Source organism: Gossypium hirsutum, chromosome A11, assembly GCF_007990345.1.
Source record: "Gossypium hirsutum isolate 1008001.06 chromosome A11, Gossypium_hirsutum_v2.1, whole genome shotgun sequence".
Classification (NCBI taxonomy): Eukaryota; Viridiplantae; Streptophyta; class Magnoliopsida; order Malvales; family Malvaceae; genus Gossypium; species Gossypium hirsutum.
The window spans coordinates 10,183,725-10,194,446 of NC_053434.1; the positions used below are offsets into that span (position 1 = coordinate 10,183,725).

The following is a 10,722-nucleotide window of genomic DNA, read 5'->3' on the forward strand; positions in this document are numbered from 1 at the left end:
ATTTAAGCCATTCCTACCTACATGAAACATGCCAAAACATGTCCAAAATATGTACCAATAACCATATGCATCCTATTCATCAACTTAAACTCTCATTTATACAATTTCCATAACAATCCGCCTACCAATACGAATTCATAATCCCTAAGATTCATTCTCACTTATAAATTTTACATTCCATCATTACCAAAACATGCTCATACACACCAAATCAAACACAAAACTTAAATATCTAACAACCACCTATACCTTATCAACCAATCCATTAATCCATTTCTTAGTAATTTCACTAATAAGAATCATCAAGCAAACTTTAACTATCTACAAATATATTTCATACTACATTCAAGCCTATACACATATACAATCTACTTTCATTTGATCAAAAACATGCTTCATAATTATAACATATAAAAGCAAATAATCAATGCTTATATACAAAAATGACCGAACCTAGGTACATGTCATTTAACTACAAAAGAAATTCACCAACTTCGCTAAGTTTGGGATTCCATCCGAATGCTGAAGCCAAGGTTATGGAGTTCGCATTTAACCAAACTTGCGTACAAAAAATAAAGTCGTATGCTGAGTATAAACTCAGTGGTATATCTACAATTCTATTAACCAAAAAGCAAATTAAACCAATGTATGCCATTTAATAATCATACTATTTATAACAATACAAATCATCACGCAAAATGCACCATTTATGCCATATAATTCCATTTAAACATATTTCATTAACTAGTTTAAGAATACCTTATAATAGCATATCGTATTTCGAATCAAATCAATATATTCGACCAAATTCGATATCAATCTTTAAGCTTATAACTGGTTCATATACTCTTTCCCAATTTTAGTTCACATGAAACAACATTATCGAATCTTTATATTTTAAACCCCTATTAACTTGACTCGAACTCAAACGGATACACAGATCCAACTAACACACCAATTTGGCACCCAATGCCTCATCGAACAATTCTGAAGTAAATAAATTGCGTCTAACGCTTATCGGTATAACCGAAAGTAAAAATTTTCCTATAACCCATTAACTCATAGTCAAAGTAACCCATTGAAAGGTTAATTATTCCTAAATAGCATAAGCATTTTCCATAAACTTTCGCACCAACAAACTTTTGGATTCACCATCAACCTAAATTTTCATTGCAACATCTAACCATTATAAAATATCAAAATATGTTGAGCACTTTTCAAACCATGGTGTAGGAACTTTCTGAGAAGTTCCTTTTACCTTTCTCATGCATCGTTCAAAGTCTCCCTATCATACTAAGTGAAAGTATGAATGTCCCTCAAAAGTCTAGTTGATTTAACAAGAGAGAAATATTTGGCCAAAAATTTCTCTACCAATTGATCCCATGAAGCAATAAAAGCATAGGAAAGAGAGTTGAGCCAATCCTTAGCTCTCCCATATAAAGAAAATTTAAAAGATTGTCTCATCAAATAACCTATTATACTTGATAGTATAAAAAATATCTGAAAAGGTTCTTAAATAAAAATTAGGTCTTTACTTGATAGTCTAAAGAAGTTATTTTGAATCAACTACATAGTGCCAGCATTGATTTTAAAGTTATTCGCCTCAATAATAGGTCTAATGATACTCAAATATAATGACACGCTAATCAATACACCTCCTTTGTTCTTTAGGTGATTGCCAACCGCATCAGGATTCTCAAGATTATCATGAGCCATCTTAATTGGTTGTACTCTAGCTTAATCGGTTGTTCTTTGATTTTGGCGATAAGTCCTTTTAATTTTCGAATAAAATAATATTAAAGAATTTGACCCAAAATTGCAAATGACCAATAAGTTAATGCATTAACCAAGCCACTCTAAGCACCATCCTTCAACTACTTTCACAATAAGATGGGTGTATTAGCAACTTCAATAGATATCCAGAATGGGTAGCAATGATACTAGTATTATTACTTTATTTGTTTCTTTGTTAGTTGCAGGTATGTTGGTTCATTTGTTTTTTTATGTTGAGACAATAAATTTATCAATTTTGGAAACTTAGTAAAATAGGTGAATGTTAGAATAGTATAGGATGTTGTAACACCTGATAAATATGTATTTTGTATTTGTTTTATGGTATGAACTAATTTTTATAGGTAGAGGATTCTATTAGAGTCAGTTAGCCAATGGATTCTGACTTCTCTATTTTATAAAAATAGAGACTTATCTCAGATTTTGGGATATTGAAGTCTTCATCTATAAAAGAAGTACGCCTCTTTTTCTTTTCTTTAGTTTCCCTTCTTTGTTACTAGTGATTCTCCAATGGTAATATTTAATATTTTTAATAATTTTCTATAGAAATTACTAAAATATTAAAAAATTACTACTCATTTTATATTTTTTTAATAAATTTCTATAACTTTTTTTATGGTTTTTAATAATTTTTCTGTAATTTCCATATTTTATAACATTTTTATATTGTCCTAATATATTAATATATTTTATAATATTTTATCATGTTTATAATTTTAATAAGTTTTCTATATTTTTATATCATTTTAATAATTTTCTAATTTTTTTCAATATTTTAGTAATTTTAGGCTTAAATGTTAAAAGAATCCTTGTAAAATAATTAAAATTTTAATTAAGCCACCATGTCATCATCTTCTCAGACAAACATCACATGATCAATTTTTCATGTGAACTGCAACGCCACCTACCATATTATCACTTGAATAACGTGTTTTTTATTAAAGGCTTAATTTTTCTTTTAGCACTTAACCCATTAAAAAATAGATTTGTTAAAGTTTTCAAATTTCTAAAATTTTGAAAAATAATTAAAAAATTCTTTAAAGAACTTTTTAAAGTTTTATTTATTTTTTGAACTTTTAAAATTTATAATGATTTAAAGAATTCTCTTTGGATTTTTTTTGAAATTTAGGAAATAATTATCAATTTTTTATTTTTATATCTTTTGAAATTTTAGAGTATTTTGAAATTTTCATGAAGACTATATATTTTATGTTAGTTAAATATTTTAAAATTCAAATAATTGTGCATTTACACGTGATTAAATTTTTAGAGTTCTATTTATTAACGAAATGATTGACGTTGTTTCAATTATTCTCATTCTTTTTTTTTTTAAATTTGATTGTTATAGAGACTTAATTATTTCATTTCTGAGCTCATTAATAAGAGATAATAATATCAATATTTATAATTTTTCATCAATTTGATTACCCTCAACTTTTAAAAAGAAATGAATTTAATCATCAACCTTTCAAAAAAAGTTGAAGTGCTTATTTTTTAACAAAAATACTAATTAAAATATTAAATTTTAAAAAATGACAATTTCCATGGTAATATGTGTGTATCTTATAGTAATTTTATGATTTTTTTATATTTTTTAATTTGAATAATTTTATAAATTTTAAATTATTTCTTGACATGACATATAAAATAAATAGTGCTATTTCATAATAAAGTATACATTAATTAGCATACGATTGTCACATAAATATCATTAAAAACTAATATTTTAATTATCATTTTCGTCGAAAAATGTGAGCTAACTCTTTTTAAAAAAATTTATTAATCAAATTTAACCAAAAAAAAACTAAATGTTGAGAATTAAATTTGTCAATATACCTATTAACAAAAATAATTAAACATCGTAATCAATGATATTAGTTTAATAACTTTTCTTGTAGATTTTGAGAGAAACCAAGGGATTAGGGATGTGTTGAAAATTTAATCTATAATTAGATAAATATTTTGAAAGTAATCTATAAATAATTAAGATAAGCGACAAAATAATAGAAACCGGGGTTGAAGAAATTTGTTATGGTTTTAGGGTGAACCAAATTTTATTTGTAGGAGGGGTCCGATAAGTTGTTGTCGTCCAGTAGGCTCGTGGGAATTAAGACGGTGGAGGAGGAGGAAAGCGATCTTAGAAATGTACCAAACCTTCGTCTTGATAAAGACCACTACCTACCGCTTAATCATTAATTAATACTGTGAGAGCATGATATTAGACATAGCGGTAACACCCTCTAGCTAGGCACAGACGGTGACCCCAAATGAATTCCAACAACTACAAACAAAACATCAATTGCCTATGTAACTGCCCACTTCTTAATCATGACAACAAATGCTTTCTGGGCATAATTTTTATACTTTGCAATTTAACTTTTCTACTTGCCTTTGTTGCAGCAATGGGTTCTAGATATTGTATAAGGAAATTATGTCGGGGTGAGAACAAAGGAATCATTTACCATTAAATTATTTGTTGAAAAGCCCTAACAAAACAAGCTTTTGGACATGATGAATGCATGTATTTTATTGGTTTATTAGGGGAGGAGCTGAAACATCTTTTTAAAGATTACTAGTACAAGAAGAAAAAGATGAGACCATCACGTCATTAACCAAACCGAATAGTCCAATCATGATCTAGTAGAGGATGAAGATAGAGTGAAGCAAGCATATCCTATAAATTTACCTAGCCATATATTCTCATTAACTTTCCCATCTGTCTAGTTGGTGAAATTGCTCCTTCACCCCATCTAATCACCATTTCCCTGAAATCCCGCACACTAATAGTAGAAAACCTTGTAATTTTCCACTAAGGAAATGGGATAGTCTTTGAATATACTACGAATAAGGTAATCCAAAAATGGGATAGCTTTAGGCTAATCAAAACCTGAGAACATGGTTTCTTTTCTTTTTCTATCTTCTGCAATGAACTAAAAGCAGTAGTGCAACAGATCAGTTAATGCATGTAAGATTTTATCAACATACTTGGGTCCTAAATTATGCACTGTTTTTCATTTCTCAAATCCTTAGCTGGTTAACCCCACGTAGAGTCTACAGACTATCGCAGTTAGCCTTCTTAATTGCCCATGTGACTTGCCCCTTTTTTATTTTGTTTGTTTTCCATTGTCATAAATTATTGCTGTTTACTTACTGTTAATGTCGTAATTTATCCATCTTTTGCCAGCGAAATCAGTGTCGTTATACTATTTGTAAAATTACCGATTCACGATAAGAAAGAGACACAGATTTGGACCATTTGCTTATATCAGAGAGATTAGGTTAATTTCTATTAGTGATGTCTTATGTACATTACAAGAACCAAAATAAATATATGGCCTTTTTTGGATCCAAGCTTAAAAAAAATAGATATCCTCCCTTTCAGGCTCAACCAGATATGTTAGTTAAATAATAGCTTTCAATGGAGTCGTCTTGCTCCGGCTACAGCAGTTGCATGTTTAGAACCATCTAAACAGGAATCCCAGGACATCCATTGCACCAATATTGCATATTTTAAGCATTACAAAGCTGAGTCTATCTCATTAACTAAATGTCCTGTTCAGCTAAAAAAGGTTGACATATCAGCGGAGTAATCCAAATTCCAATTTGATTAAATAAGTAAACCAACCATCTAATTTCAGTTTATATACCCGCATCATTTACCATTACATATTAACTATAAATACAAGTATATTACTTTATGCAAGGTCACTATGCATCATCATTGCATCACAATTTGACACATCTTTAATGAATCAAATAAAAAAAAATGAAAGATTTTCTAATAAATACTTAAAATCTTCATTTTCAAAAATCTTGAAAACAAACTATATCTAATAAAGATTTAAAAAAATTGAGCTAATGTGGAAGCAACGAAAGAGTTGAAAGGGTAATTTGCCCACAACTATTGCAACATATTGCCCCAAGTTTAGTGGTGGTGGAAAGCGTTGAAAAGTTTTTCACTTCCTGTTGAAGTTCTTAGACATGAGAAATAGATGAAAAATTTCCATATGTTCCTTACAATCAGTGCAGTTTTTTCTTTCTTTCAAGTATAGAGGCGGTCTCTTCTCATTATATTCAATCTCGGCCAGTGACGTACCACATCCCAAAAAAAAAAAAATTGTATTAGGTATAATTTTTTCCTCAAGATTTTTTACAACATTAAATAAATAAATAAAAGTTGTACTTTTTATTGTTGTTGTTAAGAGAAGAAAATAAGAAAAAATAATTGGGTTTAAATAATTTTTTAAATATTTATTAGAAAGTATTTCAATTTCTTGTTATTAATGATGTGTCGAATTGTGATTTATTGATGGTACATAAGACTCATGGGCATTAAATATAATCCCATATAATTATAATTATAATTATAATTATAATTATAAGGACGAGTGATTACAAAATAAAATTCAACTAATACAAAGCAAAACAGTTAAAGAATAGGACAAAATCCATCCGTGACATTAACGAATGTTAAAACTAAAGACTCTCACATAAATTTAACCTTAATACAACTTAAACCTTAAATGATACCTCACTAACATGTCATTTTGCATTTAATTTGTTGTTGAACTATGAGTTTATGATTCCTGATAAAATATATTAATTATAGTACGGAAGTTGCTTAATTTATTGGCTTATTAATATACCGGATGTATTAAGATAAGAAGTTTTGATAACATAAAAGTTGAAGGTGACATTTACACCATGAAAGATGTGGAAATTTGAAGGTTTAGGAAAAAAAAGCAATAAAGTTTTAGCATAATAAAGACGGCGTATGGCCTCTTTATCAAGGTGGAGTTTTGAACTTAATACGATATAGTGTTCAGCATTTAATGAAAGATTCATTTGTATAAATAATTTTATTTTTCACCTTAGAATATTATTATATGAATCCAAAACCAAAAGCATCAGCTGAGCCTGAGCATGGAACAAAATGGCGTCTTAACGAGTGTTTCCTTGGCCCAGGCTTGTGGGTTTATTAAAATGTCCAAATTCCTGGTCTGATCCATTAAGAAATAAAATATAATACCCAACAACCTATGAAGAAGTTGAACAAGGGCCCATCGTAACCTCAGGTTAATATCAATTTAGGTTTTAGGGTATGCTCTTACGCACATTCCCAAAGGTTACTATTTGGTGAATTTTAAATTTATGCATGTGTAAAATAATTAGTAGAACAGAAAAAAGAAAACTCAAAATTAAAATTGAATATAGAGTTTCTGGTTTACCCCTCTTCTTATCCTTCATCTGAGTGCCAATATCTAATCTTATGATTTAACTGCAGTTTAATGATAGAAGAAATGTGCTGTAAGTGGCTGTGTTTATATAAAATAGGATCACATTTTAACAATTTACCTGATATAGTTTAATCTTTCAGTCGAAAGGAAATTAATTGAAGGTGTAAAGACAAATTTGAGTACATAGGTACAATCCCAGAAGAAATTAGCCTTGTATCATCCAAGATATTAACATTAATCATAGCAAGTTTATACTCTCTGTTCTAGTTTCAGAGAGGACATGGGAATCTAATCTGATATAATCAGCATATAACAAGTACTGGAATTGAAGATTGAATCTCATGCAGGACGAAACAATTGCACAAACCAATAAGGAGAAGCAGGAAACTGATGAAGTGATTTGAATATATCGTTTTTTTTTTAGCATTGGAAGTGGTATAAGCTCCTCCTTTACCGTTCCCCACTCTCCCAGTCTCAAATGCAAACACATCTGCACATGATTTGTAAGCAACAAGTGAACTCCAGTTCTGTGTCCTAATCCAAAGTGGTACATACCAGGGATGCCGAATTTTGGGTTTTAGAATCTAGACGACCGCAAAATCTACTTCTCTTCATCTAAATTTCAATGATACATAGACATGCTTTCCCCCATGTCTCCCAGTGTAAAGAAGGAAAGATTATTTGCATACATTTTCCTCTATATAGTTTTGTTTTTGTTTGGTTATTTCAAGACCAAAAATCCCACCATTGGTAACCACAAGGGGACTGATCAAAAAGACCATCAGAGTCTAAACTACGCCAATCTTCTGGAGAGGATAAAGAACCGTCAGCTGGATCCACCATGCTCATAAGGTTGGGCTCTTCTTCCAGTCCGAAGTAATCCGTCCTTATGGCACTATCATCATCCGATAAAGCTCCTAGAGCATGTTCCGATCTTCCCATTGATAAACTAAGCTGCCCTTCTGAATCAGACTTCACAGTCGTCTCTCCCTTATCTGAGGCTCCCTCACTGCACCTCATACCGTTAACTTGTCCGCAACACTGCTCTTCCTCTTTCGGCTTCTTAATCAAATCGTTCAGCTTCTGCAACTGTTAATTAAGAGTTCAGAAAAAAAAATCTGTTAGAGCCCTGATAAAGTTTCATTTTTTTTTAAAAAATTACGCAAACAAGTAGATTAAGATAAGATAGTAGTAATAAAGTACCTGAGTGAGTAAGGCCTGCTTTTCTCTCTTTAAACTTTCGTACTTGGAAGCTAGAAGATCGTAATTGGCTTGTAGGATGGTGTAATCTCGTTCAAGCTGCTTGGATTTCCACCTGGCTCTCTTGTTCTGAAACCATATGGCAACCTGTCGTGGCTGCAAACCCAACTCTTTAGCCACCTGCAACTTCTTTCGAGGTTCAAGCCTGGTTTCCGATTCAAACATCAATTCCAGAGATTTGATTTGTTCATCGCTGAACCTCCTCTTGTTCTTGTTTTTCTTCTTTTTAGTTGGTGTAACTTGAGCCACGCTGGAAAAAGGCTCACCCATCTCCTCTCTATATTCTTCCCCATCTAACATCTTTGCCCTGAATTTTGCTTCCTAATAAATTTTTAAGTGCCGCGAATGTTGGTCCGGCAAGCCAGTAGGTAGCAGTACGAATCGAAGAAACAGGGAATGTTTTTAGACGTTTGTACTTGTGAGTATGCTGGTATTTATATACAACCGTAAGTATCCGTCTGCTTGGGTTTGGGTGTCATAGGATGTCTAAATTCTGCTAATTCCTACTTTATATCCAAACTCTATGGGATCTCTGATAACGTACAGTGCTTTTCCTCTTTTGCCTTTATAAAAATTTTCATTTCTATTCCTATCTTTTGTGCTAGATTTTTTTGCTCTTAAAAATTTTAATTAAATCCTACTAAGATATTTCATTAATCCGAGGGGTAAGTCCTTAAGGTAGAAAAAGAAGCAGTAAAGGTTTTATGTCGGCATCAACTCCAAGTGGTTCTCTTTCTTGGCTAACTTTTATGTAATTGAATTTGAAATAATCATGTATAAGCATCACTTCACATTTTACAGACTTCCCATTCTATGTTTCATGTGTTAATAGTTAATCCAATATTAAAATGTAATTTGTCAGAATCATCACCGTCACTACTTCAACAAGTCTTGTTTTTATAATATATAGAAAATGTCGGCTGCATGAATCACGTTCCACCACTTAAAATCAAAATTCATTCTTTTAATTTCATATACTGACATTACATTTACAACCAAGCCAACTACAACTATATATATATATATCCATGCTTCTTGGAGAAACTTGCCATCCATCCATCCATCTTTCAGCCTCGTTCCTCGGCTAAGCCATTGATAAAAAAGAACCCAGCTCCAGCCAGGAGATTGGCTCCAAGGCGTCGCTGTCACAGCGTACTTAACTTTGATTCTCCCTTTTATATATATCTTAAAAAAAGAAAACCCTTTTTTCATTTAATTAAGAATGGCAAATAAAAAACACTTGCCTTGGGACAAGTATCTTTCAGCTGTCACAAGTCATCCAATCAGCACTTGCCACCTGCATTTGGTCAAACCTTGGTACCCATACGTCGTCTTGGGAGTTTTGAGTTGCCACGCGGTGACGTGTCGTTAACTTTGTGGTTCGACCCTAGAAAAGATTGATTTGATTTGGTGGACACGTGCCCCAGCTTTGATCAATATCGTAACATACTGAGAGTCTGTCTGGCTTTGCTTTTTTTTTCCTTCCCCACTGCCTGCTTGCCACGTGGTTTTCAGCAACATCCATTACTACTTTGTCTTTAATGAACAATATAGGATTCTCACTAGGAATTTTTACATCCAGTTTATTAATATCAGTAAAAAGTAAATAAAATTCATAACCAATGAGATGAGATGTTAACATTCAAAGTAGCATATAAGGATATAGTTGATAGGTCATAGAAAGGAATGTTTGTCATGATGTAATGGATTTTTCTTTTGTTTTTCCTCATAAAAATTTTATATGTTGAATTATATATATATTACACATCAACATTATTCTGTATAACATATAGTACAAATGACTGGAGGGGGTTCACAATTCACAACCCTCCCTCTCTTCTTTTAAATTACTATACCATTTTCTTTAAAAAAATTCATTTAAAATATTATAAATATATAAACCACGAAATTGTATTTTAATTTTCATAAACATATACCATTTAATACCTCTATATAATATACCATATTTTTTTTTATATAAAACGTATCTACTTCCACACTTTTGCTCTAGAATATACATACAGCCTTGTAAATTAAAAAATCAGTTCATAAAATAAACCGGTCAGTGTAGGGTTGAATACTTTTTCTCAAAATAAATAATTTTGTCAATAATTAAAAAAAACTAAATGGGTTCAATATTTATAATTTTATTTAATTAGGTGGATTGAATGAATGAAAATTGAAACTTATAGTCCCTTAACTGATTGAATATTCCACCTTAGGTTTTAGGTTTTGATTATTCCTCATTGATCATCCTTTTAAAAAAGAATGAATGAAGTAATGATACGAAACAAGTTTGCTAATGATAGAAAAAATAAAGTGGAAAGAGAGAAGGGGTTAAGGTCTTAAGTCGTAACATAATGATGAAAATGACATATAATTTTATTTGTATTAGGCGAGGGATTAATAACCATTGTTTGATGGCTACAATTTT

General features: G+C 30.9%; 1 protein-coding gene across 1 annotated transcript; it reads right to left on the reverse strand.

The window, feature by feature from the left end:
- Positions 1–7,233: 7,233 nt before the first annotated feature.
- On the reverse strand, positions 7,234–8,774 carry LOC107941859 (homeobox-leucine zipper protein ATHB-12). Its single transcript, XM_016875482.2, has 2 exons — positions 8,232–8,774; positions 7,234–8,117 (listed from the first exon to the last, which is right to left on the reverse strand). Exons 1-2 carry the CDS (start codon positions 8,586–8,588, stop codon positions 7,755–7,757), a joined length of 720 nt encoding a protein of 239 aa, XP_016730971.2. The 5' UTR covers positions 8,589–8,774; the 3' UTR covers positions 7,234–7,754.
- Between the last annotated feature and the right edge of the window lie 1,948 nt (positions 8,775–10,722).

Bases quoted from the DNA above. Each gene is read 5' to 3' on its own strand.
- LOC107941859 (XM_016875482.2), bottom strand. From the start codon at position 8,588: ATGTTAGATGGGGAAGAATATAGAGAGGAGATGGGTGAGCCTTTTTCC. The intron at 8,118-8,231 runs GTACTTTATTAC...CTTAATTAACAG, and splicing joins AGCAGGCCTTACTCACTCAG to TTGCAGAAGCTGAACGATTT.